This window comes from Mytilus trossulus, chromosome 10 (assembly GCF_036588685.1).
Source record: "Mytilus trossulus isolate FHL-02 chromosome 10, PNRI_Mtr1.1.1.hap1, whole genome shotgun sequence".
NCBI classification, from domain to species: domain Eukaryota; kingdom Metazoa; phylum Mollusca; class Bivalvia; order Mytilida; family Mytilidae; genus Mytilus; species Mytilus trossulus.
In genome coordinates, this window is record NC_086382.1 from 34,152,982 (window position 1) to 34,179,326 (window position 26,345).

The following is a 26,345-nucleotide window of genomic DNA, read 5'->3' on the forward strand; positions in this document are numbered from 1 at the left end:
CCCTCATTTTCCAGTGGTATTTTAAAGTTTCACGTCCAACCTCACTGTCGACCTCCTATTGTACGACCTACCTATAGTATTTAAAATTTATGTGTTATAGTCATAAACATGCATGAAATATTTGCTACTGGACGTTAAGCAAACAACAATCAATCAACTTAATTTATTTCTCTGTACTAGTACTTAGCACACAAAGACTAGATTCCCATTCAAATGTTGTTGTTTTTTTTGTTTTGTTTGTTTGTTTGTTGGTTGTTTTTTTTTTGTTTTTTTTTGGGGGGGGGGGGGTCTCTTCAGTTTATCACATAACTGAATGCTTATTAAAAAAGTTTTAAATATTTTTTTACTATGGTTCTTATCTACTGTTTTAATACGATTTATAACATATGAATTTTTTTTGCCAGGCAAGGATAAAACTAAGAAAGATAAAAGTTTTTTCAGTTGTTTTTGCTTTATTTAGACATGAAAAGGGAATAACGGACGACTAAATTAAAGAGTTTGTTTTCATATAATGCATTGACCTTGCGAATATATCTCGCCTCACAAGTTTTGATCGGGACAGTGAAACCTAGTTTAATACGGTTTTATTCATTGAAGTTTGCATGCATAGTTTTTTATTTTAAAAACACAAATAAAGCAAGATCTTTTTATTAATTGGACTGAATAGACAAAACTTATTTTGCATTCGCATGTAACGTAATGTAGGATTAGATACAAAAGGAACATTTACCGGATGAATATTGTGAAGGACCTTATGCATCTAGGTCTGTTCGATTAGAAGTTCTGAAACAAGCTGTTTAAAAAACTAATTGTTGGAAGAGTTTACTTACTGTTTTCTAAGGTCTGATCTTTACGAATCTATTTCATGATTACTGACAGATCAAAAACATCAAGTATATATAGCATGAAGTTGTTGGGCATAATATTCATTGGTCAGTTATAAATGAGGTCTATATGGGGTTTTGATTGCCTGATTTATTAAATAAGAAATCGTTATTTTGAAAAGTTGGATAAAAAAATATAAATTCACCCCCTAGTTTTGTAAAACTATCATTTAGTGTTATTTAGATGCTATTTTTTTTATCATCAATAATAATTATATGATGTAATGCCATTAAATCGGTCCGTTTTCATTTTAATTTGGTAACTGTTAATTGTATATATCAGTCTGAGTACTGTTTAACTATCATTTAAGTTGAACATATTTAGACTCGTCCAGTTCAGGGGAATTAGGTTTCTGCAAGTGCTTTTTATGTACTTTTCTTATATTTTTGACGGTTTGTAAGTCAGTAAAAGTTCAATTATTAAGTTAATATTGACATTAAAAGACCTCCTCACAAAAAGGGCTGTTCAAATCTGAACTTCCCTTTTTGTTCGGAGGTCTTTTAATATCAATATTAACTTATCATTGAACTTTTACTATTACTCAAAATAAAAATTGGCGATTGTGTGTATATTCCTAAGAAGAAGAAAACACTTTTCAAAAATACGATAAACCTGTTTTATGTTCTTGAAATTATCATAAAATGAAAAGTACTTTTTTTTATTTCGTGCAGCTCAATCATACAGCATAATTTATATGAGCGGTTTGCTTGACTTGCTACGTATAGAACCGAAATGCAAAAGCGGCACATATTTTTTTTTTAAGTACAGTTAAATTAAAACGGAAAAATAATATTCATTTAAATTAGTATCCCCTTGGAGCAAAGATATTCTCTCTTTCCTTTTTTTTTTTTTTTTTAGTGAAAAAGGATATTTTAAAAAAGTTTAAACCACTGTCTTTTCTGATGCTTTTTCTTTTAGTGTAAACATATTTATTCATAGTGGGTTGCGAAACAAGTTATTACAACTTATATTAATCCGTTTCCACTTTGAGGGTGCGAGTGCTTCCTTGTAGCCTTAGCCTGCTCTTTTCGAAATCTAAAAGGGTTACTTTTATGTGCAAGAGATATTGCTCTCTCTTAACACGGGTCAGTCATTTATCGCCCCCTTCCGACGGACTATCATTGTTTCACAAGACCATCATACTCGCAAATGGTGTCAAGGGCTTATTCTTTTATCCGCTTTTGATAATTTCCGAATAAAAAATTTATTAGTTGAATCGTTTGTTTTAAATGTTATTAAATGTTAAAAGAATCAACAGTTGAAAGCAAATTCAAAATTAACCACAATAAAATTAATTTAATCAAATTTGCCTATTTCATAAACAAAAAGAAATTTAATCTCAACTATGAACAAGAAAACAAGTGGGCGCAGATAATATTAGCAAAAAACTACATGGGGACATTTTAGCGCAGACATTAGAGCCCATTTTAGCGCAGGATTAATGCGTTCAGCTGTATTTTCGATAGCCCATTTTAGCGAAAACTTTCCTAGTTGAATAATACTAAAACCACGAGCATTAATTTATGCTGGTTTAATATTAAAGTTGTATGTATATATATATGTTCACTTTGGTTCATCATGGAAATAAAAGTAATCCTATAGTTGTCAAACAGCTATTTACGTTTTTCTTGATACTATCATCAAATTGCAAACAACATATATAAAAATACAATGTATAGGCGAATGTGCACCACAATCTAGACAAGATAAAGAGAAAAATCATTTCTTCTGCAACTTTATCAACAGTATTGTACTGATTCTGCATGGGTTTTCTCTTCCAGATCTCGCGCATGGGTCTTTGTTTTTAATAAGAAGTGTGCAAACAAAATAAATATTGAAACAAATATATAAAGAAAAATGCAAGGATGAACTTAAGGTTGTTTCATTAATCCTTGTATGTGCCCATCGAAATTGATAAAGAAGCATGCCAGCATTTTTTATCCTTGCATGTTCCTATATCCCTAGAAACACACTATCCATTCTTTCTGATTTTGAAAATGTGCAATATAAATTGATCCTTTTTCTATTATAATCGTTCGTTCTAAGACACCAGGTCCCATGTACTGAATAGAGAACGTTCAAACTAGTCCCCCAAACTGCCTCAAATAATAGATAAAAGGGGAGGGAGAGGGCTTCAGAAACATTAAACCTGTTAAGTAAGTTTTGAATAAGCATTCAATGGCATATTTGTCGCTGGACGTCAGATAAACAATGAATCAATACACAAAAAAATGCGCCAATTTGGGTTACGCAATGTTTCAATCAATCTCATTATTATAATTAAATCATACTGATTGATTGATTGATTGATTGTTGGTTGCTTAACGTCCAGTGGCAAATATTTCATGCATATTCAGGACGAGAACAAGTTAACAATAAATACAATAGGTAGGTTGTTGTAATAGAGGCCATCTAGGATGATGGTCGGGGAAATTTGGACTGCCACTGGAAAATGAGGGTATATTGGATAGGGACAGAAATTTTGCCTTGCAACAGGCCACCTACGGACTCCTCAAAGAGTTGTTGCAAGGGTTCTTAACGTGCAAAGAGCGTGGCACTCTCTTTACACGAGGCATCGGATTTAACGTCCCCCTTCTGACCGGACGTGACTGCGAACTTGATACATCCCGCACAGCCAAACGGACGCCCCACTTCGGCAAGCGTTTTACTGCCGGTCGGGAGAAGACCAAGTGACCATATTTCTATACCCCAGTCACCCTTGGGGTTTTAAATCATACTATTGGTAGAGAAATTCACAATTTGTTATTTCAAATTGATAATTTGTTATACCAAATTGATAATCTGTTATATCAAATTGATAATTTGTTATACCAAATTGATAATCTGTTATATCAAATTGATAATTTGTTATACCAAATTGATAATCTGTTATATCAAATTGTTAATTTGTTATATCAAATTCATAATTTGTTATATCAAATTCATAATGTGTTATATCAAATTCAAAATTCGTTATATCAAATTGGAAAAAGTTAATTAGCATGGCACGTAAAGGCTTCCGCAATTTTCAACGTTCTACATGTCAAGTTTTACAGAACGTAACGTCAAAACAAGTAAAAAAGCATTGTGTGACATTATGACTAGACAAAAGAAGTCGCTGACTGTGTCGTTATTACTTCCGACATGTGATCGAAAATGGTTTCAAAAAAATCCCTGAACAGTAGATTTTAATGTTATATAGTATCTTTTGTGCTATTATAATTTGAAATCCCCCCTCTCCAAAACTGTATAATATGACTTATCATACTTGTAGCAAAAATGTAAAAAACGGCGTTTTGTGACATTTTGACTAGACAAAAACAAAAAGATCGCGTTTTTTTTTTTTTCAATATTTCCTTTTAAACTTCGACACATTTTTTTTTCATACACTTAAAAAATAAGTTATCATGTTTGAATAATATTTCATATCGTAGAAAAGACTGCAACTGCCTTTTACTTTTCATAAGACACTTAACAAATACGCCAAAACGTCAGAAAACGGCGGGTGTGACATTTCAACGGATTTAATAAAATAAACAATTAAGAACATAATTTAAACAAAACTTACTAATTGAAGACATAGAAAGTTGTATATTTATTGTATAATTTTGACACAGAAAGGGTGGATATATAAATTGTGGTTTGGATCTGCAGCATTCGTTCAAATTTTGAAGAGCTCAAAAAAATATGCGAGATTTGGGTTTTTTGACAGAAATACAAATTTCAAAAAATCATTAATTCTGCCACGATCTTTTGAAATGTTGTAACAAAACTTTTTAGTTTTTTTCCTTATTATATACGAAATAAAAAGATATATCATTTTCGGAATAATCTATTTGAATTACCTTTAAAAATCACTCTTATCTTCACCACTATCCATATTTTTTCTCTATTTTCGGCTTGTCCACAAAACAAAGTGAACTTTTCGTGCTGGTCAGACGCGTCCAGTTAACGATGACGTCATAAATAAAACATACATCATTAACACCAAAGACTTCTCTTGCTAGGAGTACAACTTTTTTTTAATAAGTTTAAAAAATGACAAGAATAACTTCAAATCAACGCTGATCATATGTCGCGGTGTTACTTGTCTACACGCTCAAAATCAGTGTTATTAGGGATCATTCGAGTAACAAAATGAATAAAAGTATTGATTTTAAGGTATATTCCATTTCTACTTTTAATTACGCACATTTTGATATATACATTTATATAGTTATCAATTTCGAAACTTCTAACAAATGCAATAAAGGCGAACTGGAAAGCAAAACCCGTATTATCACCAACACCGTACGCGACGTCTGTAGCATTTGATATTAACCGTATCGAACAGTTTGAGATTAAAACTATTATTACAGGATATTGGTATGTCCGTGAAAAAAAAAACCTGAAAAGTTTGTAGTTGTGAATTGAGTAGTATTGAACGACACTCACATACGTAATATGGTAGCGAACACGACTGAAAGGTACCCGGAAGAAAAATAAAAGATAAGGTGAAATTCTCAGATAAAGTAAAGCAATTAACAAATGTTAGAAGAGTAGCTGGATAACTTCTATATTGTATATGTTAGCGGCAATAAGTGAAATTAGGCATTAAGCTTAAATCCTAGGCAATAAGCTAACGCCTAGGCATTAAGTCTAATGCCTAAATGATGTAAGGCATTAGTCTTAAATCCTAGGATTTAAGCTTAAATCCTGAAAATTGTGTCCAGGCATTAAGCTTAATGCCTAAAGTATAAATGCGATAAATAAAAGACATCTTATTTAATCAAATAAAGATTATACATTTATTACGTAATAACATTACGAGAACTGAAGTTTAAAATGTCATCCACTGAAATAAAATCACAGATAAAATATGTTTTTATATAAAAGTCATATAACATTTCTCATCAGTGATTGAAGTAGAATGTTCCACATTTGGTTCTGCAATAGATTCTGCTATATCGGAGGCATCGACAGTGTTTTCTGTTTCATTTTCAGTTACAGGTTGATCATTTACAGACTCTGTCTGGAGCTTAAGTAAGTCCTCTTCCTTTTCGAAGGTCATCAATATTTCTTTCAGAATTTGGTTTCTGATGTTAATCCAATTGTTGCACATTTACCAAATAAGGCTTCATTCTCTAGGAAGCATACATATTAAAATTTAGGCAGTGGCTATTTGACCGGCACCGGCTAAATAGCAAATTTGCTATTTGACCGGCACCGGCAAAATAGCAAATTTGCTATTTAGCCGGCACTGAATAAAATTGTTCATTAATGTGATTAGTAGAGAATAAAAAAGCTTAATAATAATTTAAAATAATGTAATCACAATATCAAGCACAATCAAAAATAAAATATTGAAGATGTTCATAAATAAATAATTCATAACTTTATAATATTTATTCAAAGCATGAAAACACATTTGTTTATACATTACTTAATATATTTTTTTCTAAAATATTTATTAAAAAGATGCACATCTGTGTTAAATCTATGGTTTAAATATCCTGCTATGCTATGAAAATAGTATTATGTAAAACTACGAACATCATAAAAAAGACAATATTAAAAGCTGTTTGCTTCGAATTTCAAAAAGACACATGATTTCACATTTGCAATTGTTACAAAACCAATTATTTGCCTTTGGAAGTTGTTTTAGTCTAGCACAAGATAAATGTTACCACTCAAAACAGGAACTACACAGTAAACTGGCTTCTTTTGAATCTGCATCATGTGTGCATATGTTGCATAATGTAGATAGGGTTATTTTTCTTCTCTTTATAAACGCTCTTAATAGCTTCCCATGCATCGTTTTGACAATACTTTTTGATTAAATCAATGTTTACAATTGAGTCCAAAAAAGAGGCAAATAATTGGTTTTGTAACAGGATATTTAAACCATAGATTTTACACAGATTTGGACTTTGGAAAAAAATATATTTAGTAACGTATATTCAAATGTGTTTTCATGCTTTGAATTAATATTATAAAGTTAATAAATTATTTATTTATGAACATCTTCAATATTTTATTTTTGAATGTACTGTATGTTTAATGCTTGATATTGTGATAAAATGATTTTAAATTATTATTAAGCTTTTTCACTCTCTACTAATCACATCAATGAACAGTTTTAATCAGTGCCGGCTAAATAGCAAATTTGCTATTTTGCCGGTGCCGGTCAAATAGCAAATTTGCTATTTAGCCGGTGCCGGTCAAATAGCCACTGCCTAAAATTTCCCTCATCATTCTTGCTGACTTTAGTTATCAACCTCTCAAAACAACCAATGTTAAAAATGTCATACCTTCTTAATCTTTTGTCGCTTTCTTTTCCAAAAGTTTAATCTTTGCCAAAAGATCATGGTACTTTACTCTAGGGTAAATGCTCCTTGTTTTCCCTGATTCGAATTTAGACTTCAAATTTTCAAGAAATTTTTTCCTAAATAGACATGCTTGCGAATAATCCTGATTAAAAATTGAAAAAGACAAAATGGCCTGAGGGCATTTAACAAATGTTTTAACAAAGAAAATTTACTTATCCAAGTAAATGGTGAGCAAACAATCATATCTTAATTTTGTCTACTTTTGACCCGTTCAAACCAGCTTGACCAGTGAAGTGTAAACATTTTCAAATAATTATTATAAGTATTATATAGAATCTCCCTTATCTTATGGGAACCAATCACTTTTAAATCATATTTATTTGTTGTACTTCCACAAAAAAAGTATGAGATAATTCTATTATAAAAAAGAACAGTTTTAAAATTAGAAGATTAGTCAGATAAACGTATATTAATACTAGGAATATAATTAAGAAAAAAAATTAATTTCAAGAAAAATCAGTAAAAACACATAAATTCTAAAATTTCACTTATTGCCTAAAATCATGTTCGGCAATAGGATGAATAATCATCACCAAATTTCAGGTAATAAGCTTAATGCCTGGAAATTTCAGGCATTAACTTAATGCCTAGGCGTTAGCTTATTGCCTAGGATTTAAGCTTAATGCCTAATTTCACTTATTGCCGCTAACATATATATCTTCTTACCGTTTATTATTTTTTTTAAATGTATAAGTATTGAAAGTTTAAAATTTTGTTATTTCTATAGTACTTAAACAAATTGAAATAAAAAAAGGTAATGAAAAATGTATTCAAATGGGGAAAAAAGAAGACAGTTGTCTTTAACAAAAGAGCAGGTAATCTCAATTTGAGCAAGACGAGTCAACAACTGTATTTTCTTATTATATTTTGTAGTAGCTGGTAACTGGGGAAAATGGAAGGACTGGACAATGTGCTCTAAGACCTGTGGTGGTGGTATCCAAGAGAGAAGCAGATCATGTGATAGCCCAGCAGCAGCTAACGACGGACCGGATTGTAGTGGCTCTGATACAGAAAGTAGACATTGTGCATCAACTCTTTGTCCAAGTAAGTATACAATTTATATGACATGTTTTCCGTCTTGTTCATGTAATCAGTCATTATGTCAAATATGCAGAACTTGTGCATAATATTCAATCGTATTTTATTCCCTAAACAACTGAACAGCATTCCAATGCAAAAATAACATGACAATCACTTGAATCTTGCTTCAAACTTTAAATAACGTATTGATTTTAATCCCTAGGCAGAAAAACTTTTAATTGAAAATACATTACATCTTTTTGTAAGTGTTCTATCATTAAGAACTATTAATTAAATTTATTTCGTATTAAATTACTTTTACAATCTACTTTAACTTTATCGGATAGTTTAAGACACAAAATTAATCCCGGTATATATGTTATTTAAAAAAAAACAAAGAAGAAAATTACCGTAGTTTTCTATCGTAGAACTAGTACTGACCGACACTGACAGACGTAATAATATCGACACAAACACGTCTGAATCGTCCCCGACAAAAAGAATTATAAAATAATGTTAATTTCTTTAATAAGGAAAAACAAATTACTAAAGTGACAACAGTCAGGATTCTACTTTGTCAAAATTATCTCACCATTACGCCATCTAATTTTTATAATCGTAAAAATGGAAGCCATTAATGTAGTAATGAAGCGCTGTCAATGTAGCTCTTGAAAACTCATAAATTTATCCACATAGTATCATAATGATCCTTATATGCCATTTGTATTTTAAAAGAGAAGTGTATCTTCTAGCTGTTGATCATCATTTAACATGCTTAATCAGGCGGAAACCCAGTGGAAATTAAACAAAAGAAATGGAAATCTTTGTTAGATAAGGGAAAAAGGCGATGTTGGTAATTATGAATTGTTTACATCTATTTTTATGGGCTTAATAGTTTAATAAATGTGCCTAATTAATGATTTTATGCATCTTATTTATGTGTTTTACTAGATTATTAAATTGAGCTTTGAGATAATTGTAAACTTTTAAATTATAGACAAATTTTCACAAAACAGTTGATTGTGGTAGGTGCAAATTCACATGGATCTTTTTAGTGCATTAGCATAAATTTCACCGAAAAAAAATCAAAAGAATGATAATATATTTATCTTTTTAAAGCATCAATTTACATCTGTGCCCCGGTGACTGTTTTTTTTGGACAAAACTCCCCAAAATAGGCAATAGTTTCATCGAAATGAAAAAGTCGAGTACATTTTTTTAGGTTCAGGTGTATTTGAGTTGACTATTCTGTCTTGAAAACGTTTAAAAGAAAAATATTTGATACATCATCTCGCTTCAGATTCTATTATGTTTTATATATTTAGGCTGTAGGTTGATACAATATCATTACAAATTAACAGTACTAAAAGATGAAATGTATGGGTCAAGTGAAATACCTTTCCAATGAGTCGGAACAACTGAGTAGGTGTGTTCGAATAGTAAATGTTTACTAAAAGTACTTGACGACAAACTTTTTTGGTGGATCTAATAAATGTATACCTTAAAAAAACCTTCAATGTTTGTGTGTGTTATCTAGGGTAATTAGTCTTCAACCTCTGAAATGTTTTGGTCTGCCCCTCCATGAAATATTTAATTCGAATTATTTTTTTAACTTTCGAAAACTATTTACTGATCGGTTGTCAGGGGGAATATTCGAAAGTTCAAAAATACTTGTCGTCAAGTACTTTTAGTAAACATTTGCTATTCGAACACACCTACTCAGTTGTTCCGACTCATTAGAAAGGTATTTCACTTGACCTATACATTTCATCTTTTAGTACTGTAAATTTGTAATGTAATGGTATAAACCTACAGGCTTAATATATATAAAAAAAAAACTCAAACGCGCCTGAACTCAAAAAGGTGTACTCGACTTTCTCTTTTCGATGAAATTATTGCCCATTTTGGGGATTTTTTCCCCCAAAAAATGTGTCACCGGGGGCAGCGATGTAAATGAATGCTTTAGGATAAATCTATTATCTTTCTTTCGATTTTTTTCGGTGGAATTTATGCTTATGCACAAAAAAGATCCACGTGAATTTGCACCTACCACAATCAACTGTTTTGTAAAAATTTGTCTAAAATTTAAAAGTTTACAAATATCTAAAAGCTCATTTCAATAATACGAGTAAAACACATACACAAGATGCATAAAATCCGAAATTAGGCACATTTATTAAACTTTTAAAGCCCATGGAAACAGATGTAAACAACTCAAATTTACCAACTTCACCTTTTTTACCTTCTCTAACAAAGATTTCCATTTCTTTTGTTTAATATAAACTGGGTTTCCGTCTGATAAAGAGTAGCCAGAGAAGCCCTACATTGTGTATATTTCCTTACCTTCCATTATTTTACATATAACAGTATGGTAAGTTTGAAATATTGTTTTATTTTTATTGAAACATTTATAAATTGAAAAATAAAAAATAAATTTCAATGGAGAAATATTACGAAAGTTGATTTTAACAGAAGAGTAGGAACCCCCATTTTGGGGGCGATAACAGTATAAAACTAATTTGTCTTTCCATGTTTTGCAGTAAATGGTAATTGGGGAAGATGGGGCCAATGGAATCTATGCTCTGGAACCTGTAAAAGTGCAAGCCGTCTTCGAAGAAGATCATGTAATAAACCAGCACCAGCTAACGACGGTTTAACATGCAGTGGCTCTGGTACAGAAAAATCAACATGTACATTTAGTTGGTGTCGTAAGTATTTAAATTTAAAACAAACATGTTCAGTCTTTTCCAAGAAGGCAGTTGTTTCGTAATAGAAATATACGCTGCATATTATTATCTAAAGAACTGTAAAATATCTAAAAGCCAATGATGTATACAAACCGACACGGTTGAAGAGGTGTGTAAGTATCGACATGTTTGTTTTGGCATAGAAATAATGTTTTAGTAAACGTTCTCTTGTAAGCAATTGTTTGTAGCTTTGTAAGACCTATAATCAATCCATGATCGCTCAGTGATAAACGGGAAACCTAATTCAATAAAAGTAAAAAAGAAACAACTGTATGTTTTGAATCGAATGTAGAGACAAAAGTCAAAAATTCAAAAGTTGCATGTGTTATTAGCTGATCACGTACAACAAGGTTAATACAATTACATACCTGTCTAATTCATGTAATTGTATGTAAACATGAATGCAAGTGTTATACAACTTCCTGTTGAATCAGATGTTAATATACACTCATATTTTTAGTTGTCCATGTACTCCTGTACTCGAACTTGAGGGTAATAAAAGAATTCCAACAAGTTATAATTCTTGTATGTGTTTGTGCTTATACTATATTTTTCGTATGAAATGGAACTGAAATTTACGATCATATTATTTATTGTAGGCTAATATGTGTGTACGTCCTGACTTTCAATGAAAGTAAGTATATCAATCTCAAATGCACTCAATCTTGTATAAGTAGATAGTAGCTTTGTTATAACAGCAAAAATCACTCGTAACCTGACGCACTGTTCAGAAGATTTTGAAATAAATAATCTCCTCATAAAAAATTAAAAACTGCGTAACCCGTACCCAAACAGAAATGTGTGATGATCTCATGTACACCGGAAGAGTAAGCAGATCAATATTCACTTGTAGTATCTGTCATGTACCATTGGGAGTTTCATTACAAAATCATTCTGTGATATCTCAATCGAGGAAAAGAGAACGGTATTGAGGCAACGACAATTAAAACATATCATGTGCTCTTGTAGGCAATGGTTATGGTTTTATTATGTTAATTTGCCTTTTTTTCCTCAAACCCTGGCTAGGTACATTATGAACTGAAAACATAATTTTAAACAATGTAAATGTTTATTTCTTTTGAAATACTAAGGCTTTTCTTCCTTAGGAATAGATTACCTAAGCTGTATTTGGCAAAACTTATATTGGTCCTCAATGCTCTTCAAATTTTTACTTTATTTGGCTATGTAACACTTTTTGGTTCGAGCTTCACTGATTAATCTTATATAGACGTACGTCTAGCGCAAATATAAAATTTCAATCCTGGTATCTATGATTAGTTTATTTGAATTATAGATTAAAAGTAAAACAGTAGCAAAATAGGAAAATACACATGTAATTAGTTGACTTTCAATTATTAGGTGCTTTTCTTAAACTGAATTACATATCGGTAAATCATGAAAATTTAAGTGTTACACAATTTTCTGATGATAGCGTGTTCTTATATACACGCACAAAAAAATATGCTTTTCTTTATGTATTCCTGTAATCCAACAATTGAGATAATGCAAAATGTGCAGTTAGTTACGATCTTTTGTATGTGTTTGTCTTAGATATTCGCTATTTGATATATCAGCACTTCATGATTTAATGTGATAGACTTTGCAAACCAGGCATAGTTAAACGAATATAAATTTACTAATCATTTCATAAGCTGTCATTTTGATCTTTTGTAGATTGTTATCAACAGTAGATATTGGATATTAGAGCTGTCAGAGTGCAAAGTTTAATGACATTACATAAAAGTCTTGTGTTAAAAATAGAATGTTGTTTCATCTGGTCATATACATATATGTGTGTCGTTTTCTTCATATAGGACAACAGGAAAACGCGTTTTGCTTTGTGTTAATGAATATTTTACGTTCGTTGGAGTCTTCCACAAATAAGACCATAACTTCTATTTTGATAATGCACCAGGAGTACGGCGATTCCTAAGCCAGAGGAACTATCTTTTTTAGCAATGATATCTGAACATATTAACGCGTATATGTGGGTAAACATTCCTTGCTTTAGATCCGGGAAAATCTTCCCACACTGATTCCTCTCAGGTCAAAATAGATTGACAGCAAAACAAGTACAAAGTTGAAGAGCATTGAGGCCCAAAAATTTCAAAATGTTGTGTCAAATACGGCTAAAGTAATCTATGTCTGGGATAAAAAAATCCTTGGTATTTGGAATTATTCATACTTTTACAAACAGCAAATTTATAAAGATGACCATATAATTAATATTCATGTCAACACCGAAGTGCTGACTACTGGGCTGTGATACCAATAGAGACGCAACACCGATTAGTTGTTTATTTTAGTTTTATTTTAATATGAAGGTCTCTGTCAATGTGCCTTTTTGGTTAGTTCATTTGATATTTTCTTTTTTTTATTTGCAATTTTTTTTTTTTTTTACTTATAATTTTCTCTTTGTTTAAGTGGAGAGTTATAATAGAGGTAACCGGTGAGATCACGAATCACGTACGAATCACGAACTTATCACCTAATTTGCCGTATGACACGAAGCGGGATCATTAATTTCAAGTTAGGATGTCTCATGCATGTGTTCATGAATATCTCGCTACTGTCTGTTTTATTCTTTTATTTTGTATGTCGTCGTCAGTCACACAGCATTTTCTGATGGGTTTTGAAAGCGGGAGGGGGGGGGGGGGGTTTGGGGGGGAGCACTTACATCTTCAGAAAAACATATTTTGATTTTGATTTTGGTAAAATTAGAATTTGGGCCAGCACCTAGAGTAGGGAACAGCCTTCTGCGTGTAACAGTTGATTTTTTTTTCTAAAATAAATAATCTGCATGACCAAATCTGCCATGCCGGCCCCTTCAGAATCAAATGGTTGCCTCCTTATACCCTTCTCAAAGATAGATGATCGATACCCGCTATAACTGAGATATCAAAATAATATTTAGGAAAAGGATGTGCAAAATGGGAAAGGAGGGGGGGGGGGGGGGTCAATTGATTTTTTGACAGTCCCTTGCAAGAAATAAAAAACAACAAAAAGGGGGAGGGGGGATTCCTTATACTCTTTGTAATTAAGGAAAAAAGAAAAAAAAAGAATTCCGAATACTTTACAGAAAACGTCATATATATATACTATGTTTTCTTTTGCAGAATAAACGATGACTAACCCAATAAAATATACTGATATAGTTTTATAATTCCAGAGTATTAAATTCCATTTTTTTTTAAGGCGTACTTTTCTTTTTACCGCACCAAATATGAAATGAAAACAGCAATACCGCATACTCAATGGGGACAAGGGGACGAATCTTTGAATCTAGGATCGGAGCTTGCAGATTTTAGAAATAAATTTTATGGCTAGAAAAAAAAATAGCAATGAGTATGCTGGCTTCCTGCTAAAAAACTTGGCCTTCAAATTCTATTATACAATAAAATAATACATATGTAATAAATAATCTTGCGTATAGCTGCCGTGCCGTCGCCTTCAGAATCAAATAGTTGACTCTGTATACCCTTCTCAAAGATAGATGATCGATACCCGCTATATCTGCGATATAAAATAATATATAGGAAAAAAACGGGGTGGGTGGAGGGGGCGGGTTTGGGGATGTCAAATGATTTTTTTTTAATATTTGTTGCAAATTTGTTGTTAGGGGCAGTTCCTTAATGTCCCTTGCAAGAAATGTGCAACAAGTAATTAAAAAAAAATACATTTGTCCCTGACCGACCATTTAACATGAAGAGGGGGTGGGGGCATGTTTTTTTTCAGAAATAATAAAGTTGATTCTGAATTTTGAGAAAAAAATTAATATGGCCAGATAAGGAAGAAAAAATCTTATCTTGGATAATTACCACAAAAAATAATGTTAAATTTGAAAAAAGAACTTGTCGCGCAGGATAAAAAAAAAATTAAAAAAAGTCTCTCCTCGTTTAATGTTTATTTTTGAATTTAATGTATATTCAATATCTTTGTTTTTTCTATCAAACACATGCACCGTGGTAATTAAAGATTGTCCCCATGAATAAATCATGCTATCATTTCACGTGACTTTAAAACCACAGGTATTCATTTATACGTACCGTTTCGTTTTAATCCGTTTAAGGCACTTCCGGTATACAAGTTAAAAATACATAGTCTTATATCCATCCTTATACTTGAAAGCTCGTATTTTATCATTGTTTACTAATAAAAGAAACTTTGTGAGGTGTCAAGGGGTTTTTAAGTCGATTATTCGAATATACTGAACTTTACCAAATATGAAAATCACTGCTCCCAATACGTTCGTTCGTCATTATTCGTCGGTTCGTTATCTCACCGGTTACCTCTAATGCAACAAAAAGATATCAAATATATTAATGAATATGAGCTTTTATAACAGATCAATTGTAGTCCACAAAAAGATAATTTTCGTACACTTTTATACACTATTCAACATAGACAAAAGTCAGCCCATAAATTGGTAATGGGTTACAACCCTCAGGCCACGAAGACAATTTGTTTTCATTTTTAAAATCATGGTTTATTTCCCCCAGTGCATGACTATGATGAGGCAAACACATATCTACAAAATGATAATTTAAAACACTTGATAACCTATAGCTAGTATATCCGATTATTATTCTGTTCAGTCTAGTGCTATAAGTCTACATGTTTCTTTCGTCGATTACTTTTAACTTATAACTGTGAACTCTACTATACTTTGTATACAAAAAAAACAATTATAAACGGAAATTTGAACACAACCAAAACCGTTAAATGCATTCATGATGCTCAACTTTAAATTGGTGAGCTATATACGAGTGTTTTTTTTCATTCAACGGTCAAACCTCACTTTTATATTTTGTTGCTCGTTTTCAAAAGTTGAAATTCGTCACCTGCCGTTAAGCATCTAACAATAAATCAATTACATATTTTACCTTGGAACGATATATAAAAAGTATTCCCACTTCAAAGCACTCCAGGTTTAATTAAAAGCTACTTATGTCTAGACATGAACCATTGAGCATATGTAATCTCCTATTTCATGCACCAACTTTTGTTATAGCTACTAGGATATCTAAAAGCATTAATGAGGAGGTTTGAATCCAATTTTGATCTTGATGATCGTATTAAATTAGCCAACTTGATTTCAAGATAAGTTATTTTTGTTGCATATGTTAGATTTGTAATGTAACCATAATTGTATTCAAGGGGTAGCCGGCCACAATGATCGTAGTGAGGTGAACTTCTTTTCCAATTAATATAGCTGGACATTAGGGACTATTTATAAATCTATTGTCTCCCTTTCTTTGAAATATCAATTTGCGTTGTTATTAAATAAAACTACAAAAGATTACCGTGTATAGTCTGATGAACAGCTTATAACTTATAACAAAAAACATAAATAAAACTGTGCCGATGAATTTAACTTCATTTAGGAGATAACTGTATTGTATTTTAAGCTCCGACGGCATCAATTGGGGATTTAATGGTCGCAAATTAAGTTTACTGGCGACGCGTTAGCTTAAAATACAATATTGTTATCTCCATTCTAATGAAACTGACAGAAAACAACGTTAAAACATGTATTTAAAATCTGTCACATGCCGTCTGCGCTTGCGCGTACGTCCCATAGCATCAATTGTCAATTGATGCCATGTAAATAAGTGACGTTATCTAATCAAAATGAACGTTACAAACGTTGTTGCATTAGAATAAGCATTGACCTGGTGCGGAAAGGGTTGTACATTTGACTTTGAAACGATAATAATTCATTTGCACTAAATATGGAATAACATATTACTAACTAAATTCGGTTATTTTCCTAGTATATTAGCCTGAAGTAACCCCCCCCCCCCCCCCCAAAAAAAAAATAATACATAAAATTATTCTTTTTCTGCTATACATAAATACATGTATATATAATTTTAGATGTTTTTTTTATCAACTTGGATGTTGAAATGTACATGAGACACCTCTCTCCAGCTGAGACCAAATGATGTAAACGTTGAAATTTATAGGTTATCACACGGCCGTCAACATTGAGCAAAACCTAAACTGCATAGTAAGCTATAAACGCGACATGAAAAATGTAAATTAATTAAATAGACAGGAAAAAACTAACGGCCTTATTTATGTACAAAACAATTAACGAAAAACAAATAATATGAAATCCGGCATCAAACTACAACCAGTGAATAATAGGTTTTTGACTTGGGTCATGCAAATACACAATGGTACAGGGTTGAACATTTTTGAACACACCACCAATTTAGCCTGACATGATGGTTAAACGACAAACCACAAGAAAACACTAAACGAAACGAAAACAATAAAGAGAATTAACAATAAACGGCAACCACTTAATCACCGCCTAATAGCTTGGGACATGCACTTGCAAGGTAAACATAGTTGATGTGTGAAAAACTCTCCACCTAGCTGTGTAGCAGTACTGCATAAGACCACACGATGAAAATAGTTTGAAAACGGCTTCACTAATCAAATCAATACAAATCAGAATAAGGACTTACAAAGACACGGACTAGTCTTGGATTGGAAGTTATACTCCCCGCACAACAACACACATGTTTGGGCCCTTCACATTCAGTATGTGCCTGTATCTTGGTGTTATCAGTGGTTTTCGTTTATTGCTGTATAACATATTTGTTTTTCGCTCATTGTTTTGTACATAAACCATGCCGTTGGTTTTCTTGTTTGAATTCGTTTGCATTTGTCGTTTAGGATCCAGTTGCTACTGGTTATACATTATGGGCTTTGTTAAAAGTCATGCGGGGACATGCAGCGGTTAACTTCTTTGACGTTTGTTCGAGTTTTTTTTCATTAACAATCAAACCACATATTCCGGTTTATATAAAGTTGGATGGTAGATTCAGACGAAAGAAATCATAATACGAGTTTAACAAATAAATGAGAATGCAGATACGATCAATTGAGTAATGGTAGGTTTAATTTACTGCTTTTACTAATGTGCGTTGTTTTGATTGAAGTTTTAAAAAATAAATGTGTTCATGGAAATGCTAACATGCCTTATCCGTTAAATAAGGTCCATGATTGATGCTAACAGATTTTACCCTTTAAAAATGTTTTGATATGTGATAGAATAGAACAAGGAATCATTTAAAATTACCTAGCGACAACGATTAACAGACATGTGATTTGTGCATCTCAAACCTGTCCCTATTCATGTTTTTGTCTGGATATTACTTATGATTGTTCCAGGCTTGTTTTATTGCACACTGAGCAAGTAAGACATTACTTTGAGATTTCCTAAATTGTTTAATTATGAATGACTTCCCACGTAAAGAAGCGAAAAAATAACCCACAGTTGACCGAAAATAGGTCTCCTACTTTTAACCAGTTTAATATTACGAACATAATTTAATGTTATGCTTCAAACAAAATCATAAGGTCATAACTTAATGAAGTCGCAGCTTGTACAAAATACTGTATTTAAAGACAAGTTTGGCAACGTTAAGTATCACAATCTTCCATTTTATATTATAATTTTGAGCAGACACGTTGCATAAAACAGTCATCATGGAAAAGCTATTTCTGATTCATTTGATGTTCCTAATCTTTCAAACAGGTAAGAAATGAGTAGGCATAATATTTTGTAAATAGGTTTGCATCATTCAGATTGGTTTTCTTTCTTCCATAAAAGCACGTATATATGATGAGTTTATTCAAAAGACAATAATTTTCATTTGATGAAGGTAACATTTCCTTTGAAAAATTATGGTTAATTATTTAATACCGTCTGTTTTATTGTAAATTCTGTTATAAATATTGTTGCAGAATTTGTAAAACATGTTACGTTAAATCAAATAATCTCCTTTATTTCAACAGAATTTTATATTTGAATAGTCCCAGTACTAAAGTACAGTAGTAATCAAATATAATCAGCTTAAGCGTCGTACAAATGTAATAATTCTTAAACTAATGTAATACTGCATTTAAATATTATATAGAATGCAAAATGTTCAAAATAGGATTTTTAATATTATAGTTATAAAGAAATATAAAAAACATTCACATGTTGATATGTTGAAACAAACCGATAATGAACGAATTCGCTTGAGTTAGTATGTACTAAAATATCAACAATAAACATAAAACATAATGATTTATAGGTTTTAAACCAAAATAATTTACAATTCAAATATGTTTTTTTCAACAATTGTAGAAGAAATGTGCTTGAGTCGTTCCACGCTTCGTTGTATACATTGGATATTAGGACAGGTTAAATTAGTTCCGGCAACTACTATTTGAATATTCATGACGATTTTAATAATTTATCTTGCAAGTACGAACCAAAAAGCAATATTAAAAATCAATAAATAAGTATTAAATAAATATCTATGTCGATAGGTATGTGTTAAACCCTCCTTCGGACGCAGCATGTATATGAATGAATAATTATATAATAATATTGTGAAAAATAAAACGATAATCAAATTCGCTTATTACGTATATGCATTGCATGGGTGCGATTGTTTTTGTTTCATGTTTCATAAAATTTCAAGCTAATAATACGTTGGTTCTTTTTGAATAGTGGATTTAAAAAAATACTTTAACGAATTGGATTCTGTCTGGTTAACATTACACATTTGTCCCAAGATAAATAGTACATGCCCCAAACTTCACAACTAACACGAAATGTGCGTGGTCGATGCATAAGATACCGGATAAATCTGATTAATAAATATAATGGTTTGAAATAATTTCTGATGTTAATTTTTGACTGAAATCAACATTCATAAACTGGACGAATTGTTACCAGATAAATTGCAGTAATCACTATCACAAATATTCTCCAACATTTTGTCCAATGATGGAACTTTTGAATGATTTCAAAAATAATATAAATGAATCATTCCGGAATATAAGAAACTACAGGTGTCCTTCAATGCATAATTTACTTCACATTTTTACTAGAGAGGCGTAAGATACCAGAGCGACATTCAAATTCATAAGTCGAAAATAAACTGACAACGCCATTGGTAAAACAGAAAACTTTAAGACAAACAAACAACCGATAGTACAAAAACACAACATAGAAAACTAGAAACTGAGCAACTCGAACCCTATCAAATCTGTGGAAGGTCTCAGATGCTCCGGACGCTGATCCTGCTCAACATCTGGCACCCGTGTTATTGCAAATGATGGTAGAAAGTCGGTAATACGTCTAATTCAGTAGGTCACAATCCTGAAAGGAGACGGGATTTGTTTTGTTTTTATATTTTCCATTCGTTTTCTTTTGTTAATTAAACTATTCTTTGTCAGCTGTTAAATGATTTGTTGTATTAAATTTATTCAATTGTATTAAGTTACATCTACATAAGCAAGTGTGTCAACATTCATTTATAACGGGTTTTCCTTCGCACTTGCGCTGTGCCAAGTTATAACAAGAAGTTCCGATGTAAGGTCACTTCAAACTGGAAAATATCGTCAAATTAGTGTTTGGGAAGTCAATAATTCAATATGGGTACATTTATGAAGATTTTGATATAATATAAAACATTTCGTTTTGGATTACATTCTCTTCTTTAAGCGTAAAACTTAGCCATTCAAGTATATCAAACATGTTCAGCTTTTTGATTTTAAAGTTTCTTAACACTTTGATATAAAAAAAAATCTTTGGCTCGTGAATATTAGGTTTGCCATGTCGCAGGATACTTGAACTATAAAGGTAAAAAATCTAATTTGAAATTTGAATTTCTAGCGAATTGAGTGTTTATCTCTATTCTCATCACCAAATTCATGGGGTAAATATATCTCTGATGTTACTCATACATCATTCGATAAATCAATAATATAGCTTGTTGAAATGATAATCCAATGTACGGATATTTGCAGACATTATAATATTTAGACAATATACGTATAGTGTCTTGAAATATGAAATTTATTTGTATGAGGTTTAGAAACGGGGGAGATGGGAGGTTCTATCGAGCATTTCCCCTGTTTCGTGCCGAATACAAATAAATTTCATATTTCAAGACGCAATACGTATATTGTTTTTATACTGAAATCGATAAAAAAAAAAAAATATATGTAACAAATATTGTTAAAAAAAAGGGTTTGGAATTTCCCTATTGGGGTACCATTTTGGGGTATTTCCCTATGACCGTAGTCCAGGCGTTAAGGCATTGATATTTTAATGAATCAAACTGGGAAAATGAACTTAATTAATAACGTTTAATAAACATGGTATATAAATTACCAATTTGAAGACATAACAAGTTTAAATTTACCAAAGTTTGACCATTGTTTGTACACGTTGTCATGGTTGTGACGTGACGTTGTTGATGAAAATCAGTAGTTCCGGTAAGTAGACAGGGCTTAAAGGTTAGTTTATACGTATAGCTTTATCTGTAAAGTAAAATAGCTGATTGCAGTATAAATGGTATACATCCTGTTTACTCGGTATTTTCGTAAGAAATATGGTGGATTAGCATATGAATAAACTCATCATAGGTACCAGTATTAAATTTTGTATTATCGCCAGACGATCGTTACGTCTACAAAAGACTCTTCTGTGACGCTCCAATATGAATTATTTCGATTTTATGAATGCATTTTTACGACTGTAGCTCTGTAGTTTAAATGTTTAAAACAGGCAATATTCAATTATTTTGATTGCTTCATAGGGCAATGCATGTTCTAGTATTATCAAGCAACTATGTTTTCTTACCACATTACAGTCAATGGAAGTTGCTCAAAATGGACTTGCTGGACTCCTTGCTCTGTAACCTGTGGTAGTGGTAACCAGGAAAGGCGTCGAACATGTCAAACCCCACCATCAGCTAAAATTGGACCAGCTTGCAGTAAATTTACATCAGAGAGCAAAACGTGTACACTAACTGCTTGTCCAAGTAAGTATCTAAATGTATATCAAATGTTTTCAACCTTGTCTAAGTAAGAAGACAAATTATATTTCGAGTATAAGTAATTTGTAACTGAATCTTATGTTCGTTTTTCGTTACGAGAAACAGCTGTCCCAGTTTGGGTGATATAGAGTTGTTGCCTATATCCATGTAGTTTGATCTTTGGTTGATACTTTTCTCATTTTCAATCAAACCACAAATGTTTATTTAAACCATAGGAACTACTAGTAAGTTGAAAGTCACATTAATGTATAAGCCAATTTTATGACATACCAGTGAAGTTATGCATATGATTTATGGGGGTAGGCCTTGGTAACACCAAAATTTTCCTCTCGTTTAATTTTTCTCATATTTACATCATTGAAAAGGAAGGGGTCCATGCATCATCTGCCAAAGTCTTAGGGAAATTCACCGTTTCATTTTATGTTTAGGATATATTAAATATGACCAGTTGTGGGTACCATAAAAAAACGGGAGGAACACTAGTAAGTAAAAATCATTAAGTGTTTTTGCACATGTCATTAGAAATACCCCTGACTGTTAAATTGCATAGAAGAAACATATTTTGAGGTAAATCTGAAATATCATGGTAATACAAATAGCCTGAATGAATTGAAGGTCAGGGTACAGCCTTCAACACGGACGCTTAGTTCACACAGGAAAGCAAGCTATAAAGGGCCCCAAAAAGTACTAATGTAAAACCATTCAAACGGGAAAAACAACTGTCTAATCTATATACCTTCTTCAACGAATGTTCTGTTGAACAGAAAAAAAAGGAAACATATTTTTGTGACAACGACATCGTATTGTCACCTTTTTGTAGTTGATGGTGACTGGAACGAATAAATTACATGGTCTACTAACCTAAGGAATATTCAAAACGCAAAGTCTTTAACTTAATAGCAAATTCAAAAGCTTAATCACATCAAGAGAATGAAAATAACTGAATTGCTCCGTTTATTTGTTTTGTTGGGGAATCTTATTTCACTACTTGTTTAGAAGTGTCATCCAATGCTATTTTCTATTGTAAGCCAAGGCGGCCATCTTGAATTGTTGGCCGGGTCACCGGATACATTTTTTGAACAAGATACCCAATGATGATGTGGTCAAGTTTGATTAAATTTAGCCCAGTAGTTTCAGAGAAGATTTTTGTAAAAGTTAACGACAACGAACGATGACGACAGACGACGGACGCCAAGTGATGACAAAGGCTCACTTGACCTTTAAGCTTGACCTTTAAGGTCAAGTGAGCTAGGAATAAAATTAAAGTATATCGTAGGTTACTACAAAGAAATTTTCTCATAAAATAATAGAATAAAAGCTGTCTTTGCATGTAACAGAAGAGTCATTAACTTCAATTTTTATTAATTAGAGTATGCGACTTTATCTTTTAACTATGTTTTATAGTAGCTGGCAAGTGGGGAGGGTGGAAGGAATGGTCAATGTGCTCTGCAAGCTGTGGTGGTGGTCATCAAACAAGAGTAAGAGCATGTGTTAACCCAGCCCCAGCTAATAATGGACCGGATTGTAGTGGCTCTGCCTCAGAAGGTAGACAATGTGGAAAGAAACTGTGTCCAAGTAAGAATCCAATTCACATGCAGTATTATCAGTCTTATTCATGTACTTACTTACTAGTATTATGTTATATATGCAAAACTTGAACATATTATTGAGCACTCTTAAAATTACTTTGGCTTTCGATATTATAATCATGTTTTCCTGATAGGAAGTTGTTAATGATATGCAAACATTGAAACATAACTAAATATGGTATGGTATATATGTGTTGTTATTCGTTTGTTCATATTGATTCATATTGATTTTCTCAACACCAATGTGTTGAGTGTATCTAGATACCTTCTATACATGCTTTATATTACATGTTTTGTTAACATTAGTATTTGTCGTATGAATCCGAATGGAAAGTGTATTATAACATCACATAATTCGTTATTAAAACTTAGAAATGAAATAAAAAATACATGGTAGGTTATTACAAAAGACATTTTTCATGAAAAAATAGAATAAAAGCTGTCTATACATGTAACAGAATAGTATGCTTTCTCCCTCAGAAATAGATTACCTAAGCTGTATTTTGCAAAAAAAATAGGAATTCTTTGTCCTCAATGCTCTTCAACCTCATACTTTATTTGGTCTTTTAAACATTTTTTATTCGAGGGTCACTGATGATTCTTTAATCGACGAAACGCGCGTCTGGCGTATATATAAATTTTAATCCTGGAATATAATGAGTTTATTTACCACTGTTATTTCAACTAATCGGGCGGAGCTTACAGTTCAATTTTCATAAGAACAGTCTCTTTGAAGATGTATGTGATAAGGATGATGGCCGTTATAATTATTGTTGATTTCTAATCACCTATTAATGTCACTAAACCGATTGACAGTTCAACTGAGTGTATGCTTTGTTACGAATAACTGGACACTACATTAAAGTCATATGAAACCTCAAATTAAAAAAAAATATTGTTTTCGTTATTTAACTTAGCGTGACCATGATCGTAAAACTCATGGGATCGCAATACGCATGGGTCTTATTATTTGATTGATTATGTTATACATGTGCTCAATTTTCATGCTTATTCGTTGATGGTTCACTATAAGGTGACAATCGGTAAACTACGGTTTCAATACACGACAATTAATGAGCGGCAATATTTTCATAAACAGACAGAAACAAAAAAAGAAATTGACGATTATACGATTTACTGGCGTAAATAATGATAAATTCGTACACAAAAGACTAAGTGTATGATATATACATTTATCATATATTTAGTACAAAATACAGCTATTTTGTATATCTAATAAAGGTTCTTTTTTCCAGTCTGTATCACCTACCCTGTATCGCATACCCCGTATCGCATACCCCGTATCGCATGGTAAAATCCGTATCGCATACCTTTTTTTTTTTTTTTTTTAAACTAAAGTCAGTTTTTTGGGGTTTTTTTGCTTAAGAATTTTTTTTCTAAAAATAGGTCAATTTTTTGAATGACGTCATTGTTTGGTATGTAACGTCACGAACATCAAGTTTTCATATTGTATGTGACGTCACGAACATCAAGTTTTTACAACAATTTTTTTGGCACACTAAAGGCAACTATAAAAAAATACAAAACACTCAAATATATACAAAAATAAACAAAATATTTTCAAAAAAAAACAGATTGTGAGGTAACCTAGGTGATCGTATAAATAATTGAGCAGTTATTTTAAAGCTTTGAAACAAGACAAAAGCAGAACTGAAGGTAACCCATTGCTATGGATCAGAAAACAGTTCATATAATATAAAACTCTTTTGTTGAAATATATGATAAAGCGTATAATACATGGCAAAATCCGTATCACATGCCGTATCACCCTCGACCAATATCATCCCTCGGGCCTAAAGGCCCTCGGGCCTAAAGGCCCTCGGGCTGATATTGATGTCTCGGGATGATACGACATATGATACGGATTTTGCCATGTATTATTCTCTATGCATTAGTTCAAGAATTGAACAAACATTATTTTTCACCAGTCTCTCGTATCATATGAGTTTATCCCGAAACACCTGTATATAGATGGACTGGTTTTAAATATGCAAACCGATTAAACCCCGCTCAGTTTTGTGAAATAAATCAAGTAATAGTTAACTTCAATTTTAAGCAATTAGAGTATGCATGCGACTTTATCTTTTCACTATGTTTTATAGTAGCTGGAAAATGGGGAGTTTGGAAGGACTGGTCAATGTGCTCTGTAAGCTGTGGTGGTGGGCATCAAACGAGAGTAAGATTATGCGATTACCCAGCACCAGCTAACAACGGACCGGATTGTAGTGGCCCTGGCTTAGAAGGTAGACAATGCGGAAAGAAACTCTGTCCTAGTACGTATTCAATTTACAGGCAGTATTATCAGTCTTATTCATGTACTTACTTACTAGTTAAATGTAAAATATGCAACACTTGAACATAATATTGAGCACTCTTAAAATTACTTCGGCTTTTGACATTGAAATAATGTTTTCCTGATAGGCAAGTGTTTATTTATTTGCAAACATTGAAACATAACTAAATATATTATTTGATTTTAAACATATTTTATTCATTAAGATATGAAAAGGATTGAGCAACAGGCACAGCATATAAAAGCTCTCTCCATAATACATGTACAAGGTATGATTCAATTTATACAACAACTGTATTTAAAATAATGCAATTTAGTGGAACATGCATGCTACTTGTGAGCACACACGAGCGAAATATGTTAACAGTGTTACTTAATAAATGCAAAGTATAAATAAATATATAGGCAATTAATCATCAGTTATTTAAATTACCTTGAAACATGCAAATATCCTTTATAAGTCATTAGAAATATATATATGGCTTGAAGGAGACACTAAGCTTGCTTAGTGGAATAAATGAATTTAACGTTGGAGTGTAGAAAAAAATAAAAAATAAAAAATAAAA

At 31.8% G+C, this 26,345-nt stretch overlaps 1 protein-coding gene across 1 annotated transcript in view; it reads left to right on the plus strand.

The window, feature by feature from the left end:
* The window catches only part of LOC134687844 (coadhesin-like), a 38,512-nt gene extending 12,224 nt beyond the window's left edge, over nucleotides 1-26,288 (plus strand). The window contains exons 6-11 of the mRNA XM_063548303.1: nucleotides 8,127-8,297; nucleotides 10,814-10,981; nucleotides 21,691-21,861; nucleotides 23,281-23,451; nucleotides 25,589-25,729; nucleotides 26,269-26,288. Of these exons, the coding sequence (XP_063404373.1) occupies nucleotides 8,127-8,297; nucleotides 10,814-10,981; nucleotides 21,691-21,861; nucleotides 23,281-23,451; nucleotides 25,589-25,729; nucleotides 26,269-26,288 (842 nt within the window). The remainder of the gene's footprint in view (nucleotides 1-8,126; nucleotides 8,298-10,813; nucleotides 10,982-21,690; nucleotides 21,862-23,280; nucleotides 23,452-25,588; nucleotides 25,730-26,268) is intronic.
* Nucleotides 26,289-26,345: the final 57 nt, after the last annotated feature.